Raw genomic sequence first — 24,716 nt, 5'->3', positions numbered from 1 at the left:
TCGACGAATTTTCCGAAATTTTGGTTCAAAGCATCAAAATAATTTATCATGTTTCCAAACTCCCAAAAATTTTCTAAGTCCCAAAAAAATGCTTTTTCTGTAAAAGTAAAGAACTGAAAAATATACGCAAAAATGTCAAAGCCCAGCATAAATAAAATCAAACTTTAAAATATCAGCTCATGAATATTCTAAGTGTCGGAAATTGAAAATTATGTCAGTGACTGCTAATTTTTCTAAGTCCAGCATAAATTTGAAATAAAGTCAAAATAATCATTTCATGATGTTCGGGTAAAATTTTGGAAAAAATAAAATTTTCGAAATTTTTGCTAAGTCCAAAAAAACTACCACTAACACCTCAATATCAACTGTAGATAATGCAGTATGATCATGGAATATACTTTCCATGATACGCAGTCGGTTTCAAAAGTCGTCATAACTCGAGGAGTTTACAGCTAGATGCGAATAAACAAGCCAAGATAGTTCGAAGTTATATCCACCAACTCACTTTCCGCCCGGGTTCCCGGGCAGAAAGTCGCATCATGGGACGAACAAAAAAATAACTTGAGTTGTTTTTGATATCATGGCATGTTTGATATTTGTTCCAAAAACTCTTAACCCGGGCGGAAAGTGAGTTGGTGGATATAACTTCGAACTATCTTGGCTTGTTTATTCGCATCTTGCTGTAAACTCCTCGAGTTATGACGACTTTTGAAACCGACTGCGTATCATGGAAAGTATATTCCATGATCATACTGCATTATCTACAGTTGATATTGAGGTGTTAGTGGTAGTTTTTTTGGACTTAGCAAAAATTTCGAAAATTTTATTTTTTCCAAAATTTTACCCGAACATCATGAAATGATTATTTTGACTTTATTTCAAATTTATGCTGGACTTAGAAAAATTAGCAGTCACTGACATAATTTTCAATTTCCGACACTTAGAATAATGTTCATGAGCTGATATTTTAAAGTTTGATTTTATTTATGCTGGACTTTGACATTTTTGCGTATATTTTTCAATTCTTTACTTTTACAGAAAAAGCATTTTTTTGGGACATAGAAAATTTTTGAGAGTTTGGAAACATGATAAATTATTTTGATGTTTATTTTTGCTTTGAACCAAAATTTCGGAAAAATCGACGAAATTACAGGAAATTTTTGTCCGATTTTTACAAAAACATCAGTTTGTTCCTAAAATAATGTCCCTAACAAAACGTCTTCATTGAAATTTTGAAATTCGAAAGTCGGTTTTTAATAATTATTGATATACCCCCTAGAAAAATCGTTCCGGCACTTAGAAAATTTACGGGATCCGTATCACGACAAGATTTTTGGTAGAATTTATTTGATTTTTTGGACTTAGCAAAATTTTGGCTTTCGACCAGTAAAAATTTTTCGAGAACAGGAAACTGACAAAAAATTGGGACTTAGAAAATTTTTGGGAATTTGGAAACATGATACAATTTGTTGATGTTTATTTTTGCTTTGAACCAAAATTTCGGAAAATTCGTCGAAATTACAGGAAATTTTCGTCCGATTTTTGAAAAAACATCAGTTTGTTCCTAAAATAATATCCCTAACAAAACGTCTTTATTGAAATTTTGAAATTCGAAAGTCGGTTTTTAATAATTATTGATATACCCCCTACAAAAATCGTTCCGGCACTTAGAAAATTTACGGGATCCGGATCACGACAAGATTTTTGGTAGAATTTATTAGATTTTCAGGACTTTGCGAAATTTTTGCTCTCAGCCAGTTGAATATTTTTCAACATTTTGAAAAATTATTTTGATAAGAAACATTACCAGGCTTTTTGAAATTTTACTGTGGATTTTTGGACTTATGCAATTTCAGGAATATTTTCATAAACTTTTATTTTTAATTTAAAAAAAATGGAATATAGAGACTTTGGATTTTTCGTGATTTGGAAAATTATTGTGACATTTTGGCGATTCAACGCTTTCTCCACAATTTTTTAATGAGTTTTTAAAGTAAAATAATTTTTCAACTTTGAAAAATCTTGTTTTGATGTAAGTGCGTATATTCCTGCAATATTACTCATATTTGTGAAGAGGAAGAAGGGGGGGGGGGTCTGAATTGTGGCGGGGTGCATTAAAAACCAATAAAATTATTTTTGGGATCAAAATCTACTTTATGAACTTGATATGATTTTTGGAAGATTTCAGTTGTTTGCTACTATAAACTCAACTTGATGTGGCATTGTTAGTCAAATAAACTCAACAAGATTTTTCGCAGATACGCCTCGAACAATTTATGTTCGTGGCCATGTTCGGTTATCTCTTAACCATACCCTGGGGTGAACTTGACTTGTTCGTGTTTTTACGAACATGGGTAGATTTTTCCAAGATGCAACTTTCTGCCCTTTTTTACTCTACGCATATCAAAAAATTATCAACTTAAGTTCGTGTTGGAAACTTCAGATTATCATGCTATGGTGCGGAAAATATCATCCATAAACATAAAATTATCCCGACCAGTTCATTTTTTTCCTGGAAAAATATGGGGCGAAAAATATCATACAAAAACATAAAAGTATCATAACAAGTTGTGATGTTTCCAGATATTTTTTTTCTGTAATAATTTGGTTGCTTTAGAAAGCGTAATACACAGTAAGAAGATATAAGTTTCATATAGACTGTTTTTCAATTGTATTTTAATAAAACAAATTAATTTAATGATACAACGTGATTTTCTAGTAAAATTTAAGCCTAAAATTAAAAACTATAGCAAACAATCTGCTGGAAGACTAAACATAATGACAATCTAAATTTTTAAAAATATTTGTATACAGTAGGGTGCCCAGAATATGGGACTTTTTCTCAAAACCTCGCTCCACAAGCTGAATATCGTTCCTTGAGCTATTTTAGGACTCTGGGCCAAATATGAGCAAAATCGGTCAACATTAACCCATTGATACTCGAAGGTGAAGTTTGTATTGGAAAAATCGAAAAATTGTATGGAAAACCCAAGTTTCTTACGGTTTTGTCTGCACGGCCTGCTACTTCCATCCAAATATTCCCAAAAGTTAGATTCTAATTGGAAATTTAATGCTCTACAACTTTGTAGAACATAGCAAAGCTGTACAACTTGAGCCTGAAAAGTTATTAGCGATTTAAAAAAGTCATTTTTGTATGAAAAACATTTTTTTTACCAACTTTAGGCTCGGGTATCAATGGGTTAATCTCAACCAATTTCACTCAAAATTTGCACAGATGCTTAAAATAACCCAATAAACTGTTTTCCGCTTGTGGAGCAGGGGGTCATTTTTTCTGGGCACCCTAGTATACAGTGATCGGCCAATATTCAAAAAATCATAGAAAATCGATAATTGAACCTTCATTTGAAAGCTGTATTTGCGATCTTTCGAATGCTGTATCGAACAACTGCAAATTTTATCGTTTTACATCAAGTTTTTGAAGAAAAACTTCGACCCTTGAAATCTACAAATTCGGAACACTTTTTTCTAACGATGTAAGCAATCATTTTTATCGCTCCAGGGGTACATATTTTTATAAAAATAATGAATTCACATTATGAAACCACCCAATAGGTTCTGAAAATTATTTTTTCGTAAGACCCTAGGATATACCTTGACGGGTATTGCGGGTGTGTCATAAGTTTTTAGCAATACCTGCATTAACATTTGAAAGTTAAACTCAAACAGCCGGCTGTAGAGTGAAATTAGCTTTTTATTGTGTAAATTTTAATTACATTTTATTTTATACGTAGAAAATTATTTTAAATAATAGTATACTGATGATAAATTTAGTTTAGGCTTGTTTTTCTAGTTGTTGAATTGTTTTTATTTTGCATTTAATCTAATTAAATTATGTTTTGAAACTTAGTTGTAAAAGTTATCACAAAACAATAAAAATTTGTGAACTGATATACAAATAGGATAGAATCAAGATTTTACAAAGAAATGACCATTTACGTCAAAAGATCCGTAGTTCCTCGATTCGCAACAATGGACCATAATCCGAAAACCGTTAGTTCAACCGATCAACGAATTTTGTCCGATATCATTACATTATTGATTGATCGAGACTCTATGGACAATTTGACATAAAAGAATGCCTAGTATTCTACATCAATCAAAGTTTATTGACAGCATTACTCTAACTTAACAATTGCAACTAAATTTATCGTCAAATAGATTTGGAAAGAATACAGATTTATTTTAAATGCTAATGCTAAGCAACAAATCAGTTGTACTATCCTAAAGTCCCACCTAAATCCCACATTGTGATAGTGAAAAAGTTACAGAAGCAGCGGTATCTTGTGCAATTGTGATATTTCACTATCGGAGAACTACCTAGTTCACGAAGACAGCTTATCGGTCAACGCTTAAGCCCTAGGGCTGCGGAAAAGCGAGTTCTCGTAGCATGAAGTGGTGTCCATAGTGCTTATAAAAAAGAATGTATACCCAAATTTTAACTAATGCACTAGGATCAAATCATGCCTCTTGACGTTACAAGGCCCAGGGAAACTTAGTTGTAATAGTTATTGTTTTGATATGTTTTAAACGAGATTCATATTATTTCGAACAAAAGACCGACAAAAAAGTCACGAACACGAAAACCTAAAAACACTGTACTTTTGATGAACTATACATACTGCTGGATTTTTAAGTTTTAATTCCGAACGCGATATATAGTTGAATTTAATTACCGTAAACTGGGGTGACTTTGATAGCCCGGGGTGATATTGATAGAAATTTGATTTGGCCACTAATATTGATATATCCAATCTAACAGTCTCATTCATGCATATATGTTCGATAATAAGCTATCCCTTAATGCTTACATACTCAAAATTCTCAAAAATGTTTAGATATTAATTTGACGGGCATTTAAAAACCTATCAAAGTCACCCCGGGCTATCAAAGTCACCCCAGTTTACGGTACCAGCTAATTTGTTAATTTAGTTTCCTATTTGAAATGTCCGTTCAAAATCTTCTTGAATAAATTTCATTCAAGAACAACCCTACTCAAATTCAAACACACTTTACACACTCATAAATATTCAAATTGGAATTCGCTCACCCAGTTCCTTTGAAGAATTTTCTCTTGCACAATCAACACTTAAGCGTTAGCCCAGTTAAATCAATCCGAATTCTGAAACGGAATCTAATTAGAATCGTATACAAATTCCGTTTCAAACGCAACAACCGGTTCGAACACGGAACCGGTTGTTGCGTTTGATAGGGAATTTGTATACGATTCTAATTAGATTCCGTTTCAGAATTCGGATTGATTTCACTGGGAGTTAGCCCGGTCACGAAAAATTCAGAATAGTTCTAGAAAAATTCTAGCAGGATTCTTACAGAACCGAATGATTTCGCCGGCTCCTGCTAGAACCGGTTATTGCATTTGAGCTAGAATTCTTTAAGAATTCTTGCAAAGTTCTGGCAGGATGATGGCACAGTTCTAGTAAGAACATTTTCGCTCTGCTAGAATTCTGTAAGATTCCTGTGAGAACGCCGTGACTGGGAGCGTGTGTAAGTACGGCAATCGCCACCCAGTCAAATCAATCCGAATTCTGAAACGGAATCTAATTAGAATCGTTGTTGCGTTTGAAACGGCATTTGTATACGATTCTAATTAGATTCCGTTTCAGAATTCGGATTGATTTGACTGGGCACCAGCAGCACACACCCAGTCACGGCGTTCTCAGAGAATTCTTACAGAGCGAAATTATTCTTACTAGAACGCTGCCATCATCCTGCCAGATTTTCTCAAGAATTCTTTGAGAATTCTAGCTCAAATGCAAAAACCGGTTCTAGCAGGAGCCGGCGAAATCAACCCAGTCACGGCGTTCTCACAGGAATCTTACAGAATTCTAGCAGAGCGAAAATGTTCTTACTCCCAGTCACGAAATATTCTAGCAGAGCTGGTTCTGTCAGAATCCTGCTAGAACGGTGGAACGTTTCTACTAGAATGCTGTCAGAATAACCAGCTCTGTAAGAACTCTGCTAGAATCCTGCTAGAACCTCGTGACTGGGCTAGAACTGTGCCATCATCCTGCCAGAACTTTGCAAGAATTCTTAAAGAATTCTAGCTCAAATGCAATAACCGGTTCTAGCAGGAGCCGGCGAAATCAACCGGTTCTGTAAGAATCCTGCTAGAATTTTTCTAGAACTATTCTGACAGGTCTTCTGCTAGAATTCTGTAAGAATCTTGCTAGAATGCTCTGGCAGGAATTTTCTGCTAGAAACATGCTAGAATTTTGTTAGAATTGCGAAGGTACAAAATATCAATAAAGAATCGTTTCAATTTTGTTTGCCTAGATGTATTCTAGCTGAAAAGAATAACATTTAAACAACTTTATTTTGCACAATTAATAACATTGAATTTTACAATAAATATAACTTGTCATATCCGCACCACTCAAAGTAGATACCTTCCACCAAAGCAGAGCTATCCGTTTGTCCAGTACTGAAGATCGTAAATTCCGCCCCAACGGGTTTGGCTTCAATTCCCTTCACTCCAGTTGAGCATGAGCATGAGCATGAGCATGAGAGACCACCCATGGTTGTCCTTCTCCGTTGCTGAACAGGACCGTAATATCCTATCAATACAACTGACCATACGCTTAAACGATCTAATGGTGTTTCCCTTATCAACAGCATGTATGAATGCGTTGAAAAGATAAAACATCAAGATCATTAAAACTAGATCTGAAGCAAATAGTTAACAGTCATTGGCCACCAACGGCGCCCGCCATGTCAGTATGTAGATCTCGAGGGAACGGGACGGGAATGTTAGTTAGCACAGGCTGCTACAAAGGGTGGGTTCTATACGATATCCACACCCCCGCGTGTGCCGGAAAACTACTTCTACTTGGGATTTTGTTAGTGGGAAAGGGTAATGGCCAGGATTCATCATAAAGGATGATGATGCGACCCAATAATCAATAAATTTTGTTTAATGATGTGATGTATTATGCATTCTCAAGGCAAACAGTCGAAGGATGCGGATGAGATTATTCCCGGTTATTTGGTATTGAGTTTAGCATAAATGATTCAATCTTAGACAGCCGGCTGTGGAAAGATAAAACCAAATAAAATGCGAAAACGCGAAACCGCTCGGACCGAAAAACACACACAATCGGGGGGGGGGGGGGGGGAACAAGGCGGAAACGGCAACAAAAATCCGGCTTGTTTACCGCGACGCGAACCGTTCAAATTCTCCAAAGCAACTGTCAAACATCCCGAAATCACCCGGATCGAAATACACACACAATCGGGGGGGAAACAAAGACGGAAACGGCAACGAAAATCCGGCTTGTTGACCGCGACGCGAACCGTTCAAATTCTCCAAAGCAACTGTCAAACATCCCGAAATCACCCGGGTCGAAATACACACACAAAATCGGGGGGGAAACAAAGACGGAAACGGCAACGAAAATCCGGCTTGTTGACCGCGACGCGAACCGTTCAAATTCTCCAAAGCAACTGTCAAACATCCCGAAATCACCCGGATCGAAATACACACACAATCGGGGGGGAAACAAAGACGGAAACGGCAACGAAAATCCGGCTTGTTGACCGCGACGCGAACCGTTCAAATTCTCCAAAGCAACTGTCAAACATCCCGAAATCACCCGGGTCGAAATACACACACAATCGGGGGGGAAACATAGACGGAAACGGCAACGAAAATCCGGCTTGTTGACCGCGACGCGAACCGTTCAAATTCTCCAAAGCAACTGTCAAACATCCCGAAATCACCCGGGTCGAAATACACACACAATCGGGGGGGAAACAAAGACGGAAACGGCAACGAAAATCCGGCTTGTTTACCGCGACGCGAACCGTTCAAATTCTCCAAAGCAACTGTCAAACATCCCGAAATCACCCGGGTCGAAATACACACACAATCGGGGGGGAAACAAAGACGGAAACGGCAACGAAAATCCGGCTTGTTTACCGCGACGCGAACCGTTCAAATTCTCCAAAGCAACTGTCAAACATCCCGAAATCACCCGGGTCGAAATACACACACAAAATCGGGGGGGAAACAAAGACGGAAACGGCAACGAAAATCCGGCTTGTTGACCGCGACGCGAACCGTCCAAATTCTCCAAAGCAACTGTCAAACATCCATGCACTTTGTTATCCACATTCGTGGTAGGTTGTCTGAATCAACAGGACCTCGCTCCCCGGCGCAAAACCCGCCAAGATGCCCACCTGCCTCATGCAGCAAAAAATGAAGTTCCAAAGGAAAGGGGACCGCACTGATGCCAAAAACCGGATTTCCTAGAGAAGTGCTTTGAATGACATCGAACAGCAAAAAGACGAAAAAACTCGTACTGTACGAGAGAGAATGAACTCGCGTCGCACGAACACTAATGAATAACAACAAGTTTGCTGTGCCTGACAGCCAGTACGGAACATTTGAAAAATAAACGAAGGAAGAAACTGCCTCCTTTTATGTGCGCAACAGCAACCAACGATCGACTTTCGAGCGGGCTGGTTGAACTCATCAAGTCGGAAAGCCTAGGCTACATTCGTCTGTGTCAGGACGGATTGAAGGTGCTGGGCAATCCAGGCAAGCACTATCACTGGTTCAAGGATTACTTGACCGAAAACGCGGATACTTACCCAATGATTGGCGCCCATGGATAACCGTTCAAAATCGTCGCAGAGTTCTGTTCACAGCCAGGTAGAATGAGCGCCGAGCTAAAAGTTTGGAAACTGATGTGTTTGGCCGGGGCAACAAAATGTCCGACGCAACCCAGACAATCAAGTACCGTGAACACTCTAACAGCTGCATTTGGCTAAGGATACGACGACGCTTCCCGAGCTGAAGGCAATTCGACGGTTGTTTCAACATATCTTCGGACATACCGACCAGGCACCGTGACGTCACACAATGCTTCAACTGCCTGTTTCGGGCACGAGTAAAACTGCCACCTGAAGCGGCCGTTGCGCCAAATGTGTACTGATGCGCACATCACGTCCCATGCATCCAAGATTCGCTGGGAATGCCGCAACGGCAACGGTGAACATGCTCCCAACCGACCGAAAGGCCCCAAAGAGAGCTGAGTTCGTGAAAATTCCAGCAAACATCGACAAGAATCACCTCAGCGCGGAGAACTCCGCCACCCGTGAGCAAAATTTCCACCTCTTCATCCGCGACGCCATCCCGAACTTGGCACCGTTACGTTGGATCCCAGGAAGAAGCTAGATGAATCATCCACCCGGGCCTCCAGAAGCCGAGACCGCCACCACCGCTTCTGCCAGGACCAAGACCAACCAAAGAACCACATTAGGAAAATTGTAATGATCTTTACACCTCAACGCGAACTCCTCAATTTTTTTCATTACAATTCCGCTCACGCGTATCAAAACAAGACCCAGCAGATAGAAGTGCTGACCGCGTTCGTCATCCAGTATATCAGAGGTCCCTCATGCTGCCTGAATTGAACCTTGCTCCATAGTAGAAAATTGAGACTTGATTTTCTCGCTGAAAGAATCGACGTACTGCCATCACGAAACTCATCTAAGCCCGTGAAAAAGTTTATCTGCAAAACTACAAGATCGCGAACCACTCGGATAGGACCACCTCTGAGAAGTTTGCTGTCGCCTATTCATCGTAGCTCAAGCCACGCCGGCTGACACACCTTTAAGCTGGACATCAGCGAAGGGCCGTTGGATGAAGTCCCAGTGTCGTTGGCCCAGTACCTTCCATGGGCTCATACTGCCACACAGGTGAATTTATCCAAGAATGGGTCAGCAGCAATACTAAAGCGATATCAGAAGCTGACACGCAGCGGCAAATAACATCAGCGCTTGACCCAACGCGAAGCATGAATTTGGCAACACAGAGGAAGCGAACGAGTGAATTTCGCACATCGATCTTGCATAACGGAGACTACAACGTGTAGTCAATCGTCCAACGTGGGGTCCCGTCTGGAATCACTCATCATCGACTTCTTCATTACCAATATGGCTGAGAACGTGCTCTTCCTGAGTGTTTAAGTGATTCTGAGCACGATCCGGTTTTTGGAGGTTGAGCTTCCGTTACTCCGCACGGCAACCACCCGAAAGATTACCACATCGGACTGGCAGCAGTTTGCAGCAATTCGACAGCAACATCACTATGATCAACACCCGGAAACTTCTCGATATGTGCGTGTCCTGGAGGTATCCAGCAGCGATGTCAACCAAGCAACGGCCAACGTTCGGAAGGTTTCCGACTCACTCCCTTTTAAGTAACTTTAGTGTCGTAGATACTAAACATTTGATTAGACGTAAATGTTATAGTAACAAGATCAACGGACGGGGACTATACAAAAGATTTGTCAGTAATACAAGGTAACCAAATAAGACAAACCTCCTGGACAAATCAAGAAATCAAAATTTTCAAACATGGTAGCCACTTATATTCAAAAACCATTTGAATACTTTCAAAATTCTTAAAAACAAACCAAACCTATTCCTCCTCTTATTGTGAGATTCTCCTTTAATTACATCCAGATAAGCAAATGCACGTATTCATGTGTGGTTATTCTATAATCTGCGCGTCCAAAATTTTTGGACCACGATAAAACATCAGTTTCCAATAGATGTCAACTATTAAAGCCTCTAAAGTTGAATTTCCTGCAATGCCCTTGTTTATGTGCAAGTCAAAGTGCAGTTAAACATATGAAAAATATAAACTCAGGCTTTGATATCATTTTTAATCTAGTGTTGAAAACAAGTGATCAGTTCTGCACCATCTAAGCCAATTATTTCAATAAATTTTTTGCAACTTGTTACTTCCCTACCAATTGAAACGGGGCTAAGTCATACCAATGGTAAGCCGCAATATGATTCCAACATCGCCAACAAATTTTATCTCCCATGATCCGTTGGGAGGTAGTCTGTCCATACTCTTTGAAAGCATCTATTCAAGGCTTGGATTGTACAACGATGAATAATATAATTTTAACAGCATTTCTTCCGAAGGTCATAATACTGCTCATCAGCTTACGAGATTTACTAAAATCATCAACAAACAAGCGTGAGTCTAAATCATCTGCTATGCTGTGTTGAGGTGGGAAAGGCTTTTTACAATGTTTGCAATAGGTGTGTAACATATACGGTATTTATACGGTGTCCAATTATCGTAGCAAAATTTCCAGCAACTAGCGTGCGAAGAGCGTTGCAGTTTGGCTGAATGGGAGTCTTCATTATTCAACATTGATGCTGGTTCCCCAAAAGGATGTCTGCCCTCTTCTGTATAATATTTTTTACATCCTGATTTGGCCTACTCTTCCGGTAATGGTGTGTTGTCACTTTTTGCTAGCCACCGCCGTATTATATGGTTAAAATAACAGATATTTAGTTGCCGTCGTCAAAAGGTCGTGACGTCTGCCGAATACTGTCGACGGAAAATGCCAATTAATGCTGCCAAAACGCATTACCAATGTGGTTTGCCACTGCCTAATCGGCCCGATTTGTCCCATATATTGTTTTGGATGAAATTATTTGTGGCGATAACCCCTGGTCAAAAGAAGTTGTCGAGTTAGGGTCTGCATACGTTAAACTCGAAAACGGTTGTGTTCGGAAAAAGCATGTTGACAAAATATTGAACAAGTCAGCATTCTCCAGCAGTTTGTACCTTGAGTAACAGAAAATCAAAGCTACCTTGAAAAATAATTAGCAGTTACAAACAAATTATTTACCCCTAATTATATCAGGACCTGTTTGGGATGTTTGCGCTAGAACTCAAAAGTGAAGCTCCAGCGTGTCCAAAACAAGGTACTCAAAATGGTTTTGAATGTTCCTGGCTGGACAAGATCAAGTGAGGTTCATGAATTAGCAGAAGTAAAAATGTTGGATCAGAAGATTCAAGAAAAATGTTTGAAATTCAGGGAAAAATTGCGTGTATCTAAGACCCCTTAGCAAGGTGGGGTTTATTTTAGGGTAAGATAAGTTAGATTTTAGGTTTATTATTTTTCTTAACATTTTGTGCCCTCATGTGTACCATGTTACAAAATGATAAATCATATACTTTTAAAGTTAAGAAAATGAACAGTGTTTAAATCACGAAAAGCAAACTAAAGCTGAAGAGCCACAGCTGACCACTTATTATGTAAACCAAATGTAATTATTATAAGAAAGATTCAATAAAGTATATTTAATTCAAAAAATCCCGAAATCACCCGGGTCGAAATACACACACAATCGGGGGTGTGTAGCCGCAAACTGCCTCCAGGAAACCACCCACCACGTGGGAGTGATCACGGACCGCGACGTGCATCTTGCTTGTCCGCTTGCTGAGATGCGACTGCCCGACTGACAGCCGCACGCTGTCATCGAGCAGTTCCCTGTTGTCACTGCGAGAGTGCAATAGGCACTCTCTACATAGACTGGCACGCTCTCATGCGTGTGCCCCACACATCTCCCTTCCTCTCTAAAATAAAATAATTTGATGTAATGTTGAATTGCACATATTACATTTAAAACTAACATCGACAAGTATCTATACAAATGTTTCGGATAAAAAAAGATCCTTTGTTGTGTTCCGGTATGGCAAATACCAATTTAACACTTAGGGTTTTTTTTGTGTTCGCCGCGGAATCTGACTGCCACTGGATTATTAGTCCAGTGCGCGGTCTTATTGATCCATACAGGCTGACAATATTTCTACCATCACGCACCGCATTTTCTCTTATCACTCGTCTGCCTAAATACATGTTTGATCAACGCTTGTTAAAATAAATTTCCTTCGCTAAGTTTTCCGAAGACTTCAAATTTCGCAAAAACTATAATTCTTTTGTCATTTTCCTCTTTTCACTTTTCATAAAAGGTCATCATTCTAACCTTTTCCAATTCTCTTTATGGCTGTTTGTATCCCGTCGTTTAAGATTCCTTCTAAAATCGCGCAAAAAAATTATATTTTTTCTGTTCCGTTTCCTGAGTGATTAAATGATTTAATTTTTTTCCTTTAACATAAGATCTTGTTTCGCATAACTAATCTGTTCCCTCTCTTCTTTTGAGTGGGATGCCTGACCACACTTTTGTCTTTTCCCTTTCCCAATGATCCATCAGACTTCTCTTTTTATCTTTACCGTGTGGTTCACCCAATTCCACACTTCTCTTTTTTCTTCAAATAGCCCGGCTTCTCTCCTTTCCCTTTGACGAGCGGTTCACCTCTCTATTTTAATCTATCTATCCCTCTATCCTTCTAAATATCTATATTTATCTTTCCCTCTTTATCTATCTACCAAACTCTTTCATAAGCTAGCTCTCTCCTTATCTAACCTTCTCTCTATATAATTCCCTTTATATATCCCTATCTATCTTTCTATACCTATCTCCTAAACTCTTTCATTCGCTAACTCTGTCCTTATCTAACCTTCTCTCTGTCTAATTCTCTCAACCTCCCCTGTCTCTAGCACCCAGCTACATTAGTTATTGTAAACGATAAACCTAAACTAGTCACGATAACCTTCGATTGATCTTTCTCAAACCCTCAACTATTTAAACCAACATTAAGGTATTTCCCAGTCCCGAAATATTTTAGCAGAGCTGGTTTTGCTAGTATGCTGTAAGAATGTCCAGCTCTATGAGAACTCTGCTAGAATTTTGCTAGAACGTGACTGGATTGGCATGCCTCATTTTCTGCGAAACCCAGATTCTACATAACCAAAATGTACAGCTTAATGAAAACACAAGTCTAAGAAAACAACTAAGTCATGTGTTACGTTCCTGACGTACTCTGAGCGATTTAAGCCACTCAGTTGTTCGAAGCACATGTTTGAACATACTCACAATCCTCATCCAACGATCAGCGACTCTTTTTATTCCCTTTTCCGATCGGTCCGTACGAATGCACTCTTCCTTCTCCCTTTAAGAGTGGGCTTCTAAAATACACCCTTCTTTTCTCTACAGAGTGGTCTGATCTACCGCACTCTTCTTGTTTATTTTTGAGTAGTAAGTGCTATCTCTTCTTTTTCCCTTTACTTAAAACGATCGATTTTTTTTTTAGAAATTATGACTTTGCCTAACGTTCCTCGGAAACACGCTGTGGTGGTGCGGTCTCAAACTCTCCCACACCTTTGAGTAGTCCCTCAAACTACACTCTTTCTCATTCGAGCGGTCTCAAAACACGCTTTGGTGGCGCGGTCTCAAGCTCACACACACACCTTGAGTGGCCCATCAGACTTCACCCTTTCTCGTACGAGCGGTCCTCAAAACCTCGCTCTGGCGGTGCGGTCTCAAACTCACACACAAACCTTGAGTGGTCCATCAGACTTCACTCTTCCTCTTCCGAGCGGTTCCAAAAACTCGATCTGGTGGTGCGGTCTCAAACTCACACACACACCTTGAGTGGTCCATCAGACTCCACTCTTCCTCTTCCGAGCTGTCCTCAAAAACTCGCTCTGGTGGTGCGGTCTCAAACTCACACACACACCTTGAGTGGTCCATCAGACTTCACTCTTTCTCTTCTGAGCTGTTCTCAAAAACTCGCTCTGGTGGTGCGGTCTCAAACTCACACACACACCTTGAGCGGTCCATCAATCTTCACTCCTCCTTTCCGAAATTCGGTCTCCTGACCTCGCACACATACATACCACAAACTATTCCATGCGTCAAATCTTCTCCAAAGGTGTTCTTTACAAACACTGTTTCATTTCTCAACGACTACTACTCTCATCACCAACGCACAATACCAACCGCAATCCGTACGGAACTTTCCCAAACAAACAAAAATACTGGAACAAACCCGCAGTGTGGGTGATTTCCTGGATGATTTCAAAGTGAAAACTGCAGGATTTGCTATAATAAAGTAAGCAAAATATCTGCCACGGTCGCCAAAATGTGTAGCCGCAAACTGCCTCCAGGAAACCACCCACCACGTGGGAGTGATCACGGACCGCGACGTGCATCTTGCTTGTCCGCTTGCTGAGATGCGACTGCCCGACTGACAGCCGCACGCTGTCATCGAGCAGTTCCCTGTTGTCACTGCGAGAGTGCAATAGGCACTCTCTACATAGACTGGCACGCTCTCATGCGTGTGCCCCACACAGGGGGGGAATTCCCTTCACTCCAGTTGATTTTATAAAACAGACGATTTTGGCTTCTATGCGATGCGTTCTTGGCCACCGAGCTGGCATCGTCGTTTTTTCACAAGAGTTCTGGATTTTTTCCAGTTCCTGTGAATTAAGTAAGGCAATTTGAAATCACAAATATTTAGAAAATTCTTACCAAACTACGGATGGTGGAAGGAACGACATCTTCTTCGATTGGAAGACAAATTAAAACGTGTGCGAAACGTTCGCTTGCAAGATGGGTGTGTGGAAATGACAAAGCGGTTCAGCGGAAATGACGTAATTTTCGACCGGTTTTGCTCTGTCAGAGCGTTCTATTAAAATTCTTACAGAATTCTGGCAGATTTCGCCCTGTCAGAACATTCCGGCAAAATTCTTACATTATTCTGGCAGGCCTGCTAGAATCATTCTAGCAGAATTCTAGCAGAACAAACTCAGTCAGAATTTTTCGTGACCGGGAACCGGGAATCCTGCTAGAATCTTGCTAGAACTATTCTGACAGGCCTCCTGCTAGAATTCTGTAAGAATTTTGTTAGAAAGAAATGACAAGAATTTCTGTTAGAATCCTGCTAGAATTTATAAGAATTTTGTTTGCATAATATTAGCATAGAATAGAAGTTCAACTGTCAAAAACAAGTTGTATCACTATGATATTAGTCAAAAAGATTAGTTTTTTAATTTTGCTAGATTGCATCCTAGCAAAATCAACCGCGGTTTTAGTTAACTTTATTTTCCACAAATATTTATAAATCACATCTCATTATCACACACCCACACCCAACACAACCACCCAATCACTGAAAAAAACTGAACCTAAGCCCACCCAAGTAGCATATAACCACAAGCTCCTCCAAAAAGTCGCACAAATTTTTCAAATGCTTGTACTTTACTCATTTTTTTAACATTCCATGATGTTATATTCTTGTATATCACATGCAAGCGTTTTCCTTTTTTCATTATTTTATTGCAAGTGTCTTTTCAATTCCACATAATTTCAACTTCAGGGCACCTATTTACGTTTCCCATAATTTCGAAGAAAAAACACTGAATTGAAATTATACCAGTTTAACGGTGTTCTTAAAATTTTTTCTGGCGAAAGATGAATGAACACGACAGTCTCAAATCGACGAAGTATTTCTGTGAACAAATTCATTTTGTTTTTGGTTTTTAAAATGAATGTTTTTGCCGCTAATAAACTTTTGTAATAATAAATTAATGAATTATTCGATTTTTAGAAATATTATATATCCTTCGTGTTTTTTCTTTCAGCAAATCATATCGAATGCTGAAACGAGATATGGTTTTTTTCTAAACACAGTGCCCTTGCCATCAATCGCGAAAAATCAAAGTCGATTCGTTGGGGACTTCCACTCCGGAACTGCGACCCACTATCAAGCTGTGTTAATAATCAAATCCAAGAACTTCCCGCACTGCACATACCACCCACAAGCGCTCCGGAAGCTTCCTCGCCCTTCACCTTCTAGGCGAAAAACTTCCGCCGGACGCCAAACTTGTTTTTGTTTTTTTAAATTAAACCGTGTTTTCGAATAATTTATAACGTGACAAAAAGTAAAACAAAGCCAACGTCCTTGTAGTTTTTTAAAAATATATTTGATTATAATTTATTTAAAAAAAAATACTTATTGTGCAATAAATGTTTTGCAAGATCCAACCAAAACTTCTTTTTAAAAATATCAGAAAACTAAACTACAATTGCTTGCACAAGAACACATGAAATTTATCACACAGGATAACCATCCCAAATACAACTACAAACTCATCTCAAAAAGGTCATTCACATCATTCCAAAGTCATTGACTTTCACTCGAATTAACTGTTTTACTTTTTTAGATTTGCAAGTTCGTGCGATTGATTTTTTTCAAGTGATTTTCACGTGACATTCACATGCCAAGTAGTATGGGGCAGATTCATGTGTAAAACATGTGATATTATCATGTACCTTTCTTTCAGTGCAGTATTTCTTATACACTAATAATTTCAAAACACTACACTGAGCAAAACTTACACAGCTTAACGAAGTGTTCTACACATGATCTGGCCCTGCTGTACAAAGCACTCAAAAATCAATCGCAAAACACTTGAGGGCTTTTGTTAATTTGATTATTATCCACCGGTGTCTACCGCGGTAAGTGAAATACTTCATTTTGACATTTCCAGATACATTTTCGTGTAGCATGTGTTGTCACGCGGTGGGTGCGTTCAGTGCTACCGTTGTTGCAGCACCTTTTGAACGCTTTCCAAAAACGTCAGTTTGACAAATAGAACTCAGTGAACGTATCCCAGAAATGTCAGATTGACAACTGTCAGTTTTATATCAAAACAAATGTATTTCAATTTCTTCATCTTGCGCGTTCATTTTTTTCAAAATAGTGTAATTTGATTTATTGAAATATTTTTGTTGGACCTATTCTCGGGGTTGCAGAAAGTTGATTGCAAAGTGGAAAAAGTTGGTTGCAAAGTGGAATCGATGAAATCGTCGAGTTGTTCCTGCTGTAAGAGAGTTTTCGGAACATTTCAAGCTGTTCCTTTTCGGCGGATTTCGAAAGAAAAAAAAGATCGGCGATTAAAGCCAGCACCAGTGCGAGACAGCGTGTGGATGCTCAGGAATAATTTGAGGTTTGTGGCCGTGGTTTCTCATTCCAAAAAGGTTTTTTCCCACTATTTCCCATGTTTTGTGTCTTTCAGCAATTTAATGAATGCGTAAGTGCTGGCGGAAATCACGGAGCAGGGGGAATCTGCGCAGCAGGAGGAAATTCAACAAGTGGTGCTGGTGGATTTTAATTGAGGAAAGTACGCCGACTGTCTCGTCCACCGCGTCCTCACGGCGGCCCTCGACCTCGCCGAACCACCCGCACGAACCCCCGACGAACTCAGCCAGCTCGCCAACTTCTGCAACGGCCAAACTGGCCGGCGATTCCAGCTCGCTGCTCTACTTCAAAAACTACCTCAGGAAGGCCAAGAGCATCGAAACGACTGCCGCCGTCTCGGACATTGGCCAGCATCTGCTCGAGCTGGTGCTGATCACCACCGGGCACGTCTGCAAAGTTAGCTACAAGGTAAGCGCCACCAACCTCCTTCAAACCAACCCCCCTTTACGCTCCACTATTTCAGCAACTCGCCAAGGTGGCGGACTTAAAGCTGACCGAGGACACCAAACCGTTCCGGCACTGCATGCTGCTGCCCAAGTACCGCAAGATCGGGCCCGCCGAGCTGCGGCTGTTTTCCAAGGTGCGCGTCACTGTGCAGCTAGTGAAGGAGGTGGTCAAGGTGACGAGCGTGCCGCCGCCACTAGCGCAGATGCAGGGCAAGGAATCGTCGGTAGAAGCGCGAGCGGCGGATTTCGGAAGTAAAAAAGAATCGACGAAGATGATTCCTTCCAGTTTCTAGGCTATTAGAATCAGCACCAGTGCGAGACACCGTGTGGATGTTCCGGAACAATTTGAGGTTTGTGGCCGTGGATTCTCATTCCAAAAAGGTTCTTTCCAACTATTTCCCATATTTTGTGTCTTTCAGCAATTTAAGGAATGCGTGAGTGCTGGCGGAAATCACGGAGCAGGGGGGATCTGCGCAGCAGATCTGCTGCTGGAGTTTGGCGCGCAAAAGGACACATCCAGCAGATTATTGAAAAAAACTGTATAATTGACACTACACAAAAAGCTCCAGGCCAAACTGCAGATTCCGGCTAATTGGAACAAGATTCTTCACATGCGTAGTGACGGGACGTCAGTGAATTGAACGTAATCGGTGCCAGGTAGTCTCCAGCGGATTGTCACTTGACTTAACGAATGCTGGCACCAGAACGAACACCAAATTCGCATCGGACGATCCTCGTGCTGGGTGCGATGCCGAGCATCATACATGCTAAAGATGCTGATACCGGTCCTGGCGGAGAGCCGATCCCACAACGAGTAACCGGATGAGATCTTACATGCTTCCGCATCAAACAAGCCTGTTATTCCGGAACCACAATTATGAACTATTTATATGTAAATGTACACGTTATAAGATTGTGAACAAAAATTGTTTAATATGCTTTTTTGCAATTCCGTCGTGAAACTACTTACTTTTCCTGTCATTCTTGAACGACGAAATAGCCTACATTTCTGTACCAAAAATAACAGAATCGAATAGCAACACTTTTCAAAATAAATGCTGAAAAATTCTACTTTTCAGCACTGAAATGGGTGCTGAAATATTGAACTTTTCAGCACTTGTTTCGAAAAGTAACACTTTTCAACATTTTTTTTTGATTTAAACGATTTGTTGAACCTCGTTGGATAAATGTACGACTTGTGCTGAAAAAATCCTCTTTTTGCAACTTGTTGCATAAACTACTATTTTACCAAAACCCGGCAATTGGTTTCTATTTGACTAACATTTTTCGAGGGCTTTCATACCACCAAAGCGACAATTTTGCATGATTGATTCTTTCAATAGCTTATATTTTTTCAAACGCAATTTTTCAAAATAGTGAAAATGAAAAAACCTTCTACTGCTACTGCCCACATCTTGACCCACATAGGAGGATATTTTGAGCAACTTTTATTTTACAAAATACTTACCTTCTCTTGTTATATGATTTCTTAAACTAAATTTATTCAGATTTATTTATTGTTACATATATGCATCCAGGGTTGTTACGGACGGCGCGGATCGCGCGGATTTGCTGACTAATTTTGCTCAGGCGCGGATTTCGCGCGGATGACAATTTTGATAAATAAATAGATAAATAGATAGAATTACTTTCAAGTTATTAAGAAAAATATTATCAAGAATTAAGAGAATTTGCTTTTTTTTCAATTGAGTGCAATTTCAATTTCTTTTTAATAGATTTTTTTCTGAAAATGTTTGTTTGTATTTTCTTAATACGAACCGTCGAAAAATTAAGATGATATAAAAGATTATTTTTTAAATGTATGGATGATAATTTCTTAAATAAAATTATTACTACACTTAACTCATTTCTGAATATATCCGGCTCTGAATATGTAATTTCTTTTGAGTTTTGAGTAATGTTTTTTTACCTTATTTATTTTTAATTTTATAGTTATAGTTATATATTCAATTTGCCTTTGAATTTTCCCTGGGCCTTGTAAAGTCAAGGGGCATGATTTGATCCTAGTGCATTAGTTAAAATTTGGGTATACATTCTTTTTTAAAAGCACTATGGACACCACTTCATGCTACGAGAACTCGCTTTGGCGTAGCCCCAGGGCTTAAGCGTTGACCGATAAGCTGTCTTCGTGAACTAAGTAGTTCTCCGATAGTGAAAATATCACAATTGCACAAGACACCGCTGCTTCTGTGACTTTTTCACTATCACAATGTGGGATTTAGGAGGGACTTCAGGATAGTACAATTGATTTGTTTCTTAGCATTAGCATTTAAAGTAAATCTGTATGCTTTCCAAATCTATTTGATGATAAATTTAGTTGCAATTGTTAAGTTAGAGTAATACTGTCAATAAACATTGATTGATTGGCATTCTTTTATGTCAAATTGTCCATAGAGTCTCGATCAATCAATAATGTAATGATATCGGACAAAATTCGTTGATCTGTTGAACTAACGGTTTTCGGATTATGGTTGTATTGACCATTGTTGCGAATCGAGGAACTACGGATCTTTTGACGTAAATGGTCATTTCTTTTTAAAATCGCGATTTCTATCCTATTTGTATATCAGTTGACAAATTTTTATTGTTTTTTTATAGAAGTAGTACTGCAACAGATAAAGGAACGTTTAGTTTTGAACATTAGGTTTAGAGGATTTTAGAATAAAGTTTAGATTTTCAATCCAAAGTAGTTAGCAAATGAATATTTGGACTTAAATGAATAATTGAATAAGTTGGACTTATGAATAACACACAACTGTGCATTTATTCTAGAGTCAGATCCATACAGCGTCAGTGTTTATTTGGTCGAAGTGTACTAATTCATTGGCAGATCTGATTCTAGTTGTAATGCACGACAAGACTACTGACGGACGTGACAGGACGAGGGCCCAGTTTAGAGGTTTCAACATCAACGATGTGCGGCTGGACCACCCTCCCAAAAAAAAAAAAAAATATTCAATTTGCCTTTGAATTTTAGATGGGATTTACCCGAAGAAATATTTTTCTAAATTTAAACATTCTTGGCGAAAAATAAAATGATCAGAACATTCGAAATTAATGCTCCATCATTCAAAATTCAAAAATTCGAATTTTTTTTTATATTTTAATAGTTTTTTTTATCAAAATTTTTAAAATTCAGGTCAAAAAAATCGAAATTCTTAAATTCTCAAATTCTTCAATTCCTCAATTCTTAAATTCTTAAATTCTTAAATTCTTAAATTTTTAAATTCTTAAATTCTTAAATTCTTAAATTCTTAAATTCTTAAATTCTTAAATTCTTAAATTCTTAAATTCTTAAATTCTTAAATTCTTAAATTCTTAAATTCTTAAATTCTTAAATTCTTAAATTCTTAAATTCTTAAATTCTTAAATTCTTAAATTCTTAAATTCTTAAATTCTTAAATTCTTAAATTCTTAAATTCTTGAATTCTTAAATTCTTAAATTCTTAAATTTTTAAATTCCTAAATTCTTAAATTCTTAAATTCTTAAATTCTTTAATTCTTTAATTCTTTAATTCTTTAATTCTTAAATTCTTAAATTCTTAAATTCTTAAATTCTTAAATTCTTTAATTCTTTAATTCTTAAATTCTTAAATTCTTTAATTCTTTAATTCTTTAATTCTTTAATTCTTTAATTCTTTAATTCTTTAATTCTTTAATTCTTTAATTCTTTAATTCTTAAATTCTTAAATTCTTAAATTCTTAAATTCTTAAATTTTTAAATTCTTAAATTCTTAAATTTTTAAGTTCTTCAATATAACACTTTTTGTCATTTTCTTAGTTCGTATAATTATTTAGTTAGGAGAAAGCCATATTTTAGTTTAGAGAAACTTTCAGAAGAAAATAAAAGAGTAATTTCGTGCTTCGATTTTACGAAGTAAAATTTTTGCGAGGATTATCGAGTACAAAATCCCTAGATTTTGACATTTTAAATTTTCGGATTCGAAAATTTTGCGATTTTTCTATTTTATTTTAATTTGTTTTCAAAGCAACGATATTTAAAGTGTTACAATTACTGCTAGTATTTTATTTTTTTTTTTGCGAAGAAAATCAGAAAACCCACTTGGATTAAATTCTGAACCCACAACTGATCAACGGTACTAATCCAAAAGTTTTCTGTATTATTCTTTTTTCGTTTAAATAAAATGACAACAAGAAAATTAAGAACAGGAAGCAAGAAACGAGAAACAGAAAACAAAAACCAAAACAGAACACGTTTTAAAATTCGAATTAAACTGACTGGTTACTAGTACCAACTGAACCCATTGGGCGAGTTTTTTTTTCGATCTAGAAACGCTTAACACGTTTCAGGGCCGCCGGCGGCTCATGGGTTTCTCCAGGCCCAACCTGGCAAGTGACATCCTGCAGAAGATGGCTATGCTGCCGCTGCTGTAATGGAGCTTTACCGCAGCTGCTAGCGGAGTTTGCGCCGTGGCCCTATTGATGGATTTTTTTGTTTGTTTCTCAATAAATGGTATAATTTATTTTGTAACAAAAGCAAATATTTGTTTTTTTAAAGCGTCACTCATCTTGACATCGTCCAGCACCATATCGTCGAGCAACTCCTCCAGGTTGATGCGCGGCACCGAGGGGTCGGCCATATCGTTGACGTCCACCGGCATAGACTGCTGCCTGGCGGCGTCCTTGAAGATGTTGATGTTCTATCGCATTTCCGGATTCTCCTCGAGGAACTCGTTGTAGTCCGCCTCGATGTCCGTGTCCAGCGCGCCCACCTCGGTGAGGTTTGCGTTCCAGTTGCGGGACTGTTTGCGCAGGGATTTGTCGTAGTATTTCTTGACCAGCAGCAGCTCCAGAATCGCGTCTTACTTGAGCTTCTCAAAGTTGGCGTTGATGATGTTGGCCTCGGCCCGAGCACGGAATCGCCCACTTTGAGGAGGTGACCCAGGTTGGACCGGGTGTGCATCGTGTTCTCGTTGATGCCCAGTTCGGACCCTTTCACGAAACAAACGGGGGAACTTTTTCTTTACGTTGTCTCGGACAATCTCCACGTCCATCAGAAACCACCATTTGCTTGGGGTTGCAAATCTTCTCGAAGGGACTCTTCCAGAAGGATCAATCAGGTGAATCGCGTTGGCTTCCTTGGTGATCGGCGAGATGTACCCCAGGGTCTTGTGCAGCTTCTTTCCCAAAAAGACGAGACTTCCTTTGGAAATAGGAACCACGTCTAGCGCGTACGAATACTTGTAATTGTACGAATTGCTGTGAATGTCGTGCGAAATCAGCTTCTTGGAGTTGGTCACCTTGACCGGCATGACAGCTGTCCATGGCCTAGCCAACCCTTTCAACCGCTTAAGACAAACCGACAGAAGTTTCTTCGACTCCAGACTGCACTGGACCCACTCGCTCGGCGGATTCAGGTAACGCTCGCAGTTCCGGCAGAAGAGCACAATCAATCGGAATGTTCGCCGTAATGTCCACGTGCGTCAGCAGGCAAGCCACGGCACATATTCGACGGATTCAGCTTGATCGGAGTTTCGCAATCGCAGCACAAACTGAAAGAAAAACATTCCCATATTAACATTTCTGCTTTAAATCGTTTCCCAGCACCTACCTTCGCTTCGAGTTTGTTCTTCGTCAGAAGGCGGGAGCAGTTTAAAAAAACACATTTTTGAATAAAATCATTAACTTTGATGCACTCGTTAAACACCGACTTTGAATTTACGAAAAAAAAAACAAACAAACAACTGTCAAAAATCAAAATCTACCGCTTTGGTGAGCTGCTGCACCTAGCTTTTTGTGTGGTGAGCCTGGTCAATGTTTTGGTGGAATTTCAGCAGAGAAATGTTTCATTTGAAATATTCTGAAATGTGTCATGCGACACCCGCGCGTCGCATGAAGTATTTCAAGAAAATTTACCGCGGTTAACCGCAATCCAATTAACAAAAGCCCTTTGAATTTTGGGCACCTTAGGATGCTGTCAATGGAGTACCCGACGCGATTGGTAGTGAGCAATGTATTTCTTATGGAGCGAACTGTCAAACTACCGCTCGAATCGGGTATTCCATTCAATAGCACAACACTTGAATTTGATGTGTTGTGTCACATGAAAAACTACATTATATCTATTGGTTTTAAATGGGTTTTCCTTCTATAATCAATCCATGTTTGTGTGGAATAGAAAAGGATTTCGGTTTGTTAAAAAAATAGATGAAGTTGCGTCATGCAATTAATTTGACAGCTTTTATTTTCTATCAACTTTGCTTGTCAAAAATGGAAATTTGTTTTTTTTTTGTTGTTGAATTGTCTCTTCTTCCGGTTGTCTCTGCTCTTAGGATCGTCCTCCTGGTCAGGTTCGGGTTGTTCGCCACCACCGCTTTCTGCGGAGATGGAGGCCCCCGGGGAATCTTCTTGTTGATTCGGAACCGCGGTTGGTTCCATCGAATCAAACTGTGCCTTGACCATCCGAATGACGCATTGCTTGGCCCCTGGGTGGAATGCATGCGAATCTTGCTTCTCACTGCTTCTTGTCCTCACCGACACCGATTCTCCAG

At 39.1% G+C, this 24,716-nt stretch overlaps 1 protein-coding gene and 1 pseudogene across 2 annotated transcripts; one reads left to right on the top strand and one right to left on the bottom strand.

The window, feature by feature from the left end:
- The first annotated feature begins 17,516 nt into the window (after positions 1 to 17,516).
- Positions 17,517 to 19,128, top strand: LOC120431673 (uncharacterized). Of its 2 annotated transcripts, XR_008212302.1 has the most exons (4): positions 17,517 to 17,705; positions 17,775 to 18,145; positions 18,201 to 18,533; positions 18,603 to 19,128. XR_008212302.1 is itself a non-coding variant. In XM_052709103.1 (2 exons), exons 1-2 carry the CDS (start codon positions 17,786 to 17,788, stop codon positions 18,474 to 18,476), a joined length of 636 nt encoding a protein of 211 aa, XP_052565063.1. In that variant the 5' UTR covers positions 17,517 to 17,785; the 3' UTR covers positions 18,477 to 19,128. The 2 variants fall into 2 exon arrangements, 1 of the variants encoding a protein (XP_052565063.1); XM_052709103.1 differs by having other exon boundaries at positions 17,517 to 18,145; positions 18,201 to 19,128.
- Positions 19,129 to 21,929: 2,801 nt separating this feature from the next.
- On the bottom strand, positions 21,930 to 24,112 carry LOC120431674 (60S ribosomal export protein NMD3-like; annotated as a pseudogene).
- Between the last annotated feature and the right edge of the window lie 604 nt (positions 24,113 to 24,716).

Source organism: Culex pipiens, chromosome 1, assembly GCF_016801865.2.
Source record: "Culex pipiens pallens isolate TS chromosome 1, TS_CPP_V2, whole genome shotgun sequence".
NCBI classification, from domain to species: domain Eukaryota; kingdom Metazoa; phylum Arthropoda; class Insecta; order Diptera; family Culicidae; genus Culex; species Culex pipiens.
This window is presented reverse-complemented; position numbering and strand designations above follow the sequence as displayed.

Excerpts from the sequence above, each read along its gene's own strand:
- LOC120431673 (XM_052709103.1), top strand. The coding sequence starts at position 17,786 with ATGCGTAAGTGCTGGCGGAAATCACGGAGCAGGGGGAATCTGCGCAGC. Across the intron at positions 18,146-18,200 it reads TCTGCAAAGTTAGCTACAAG|CAACTCGCCAAGGTGGCGGA; the intron begins GTAAGCGCCACC and ends CCACTATTTCAG.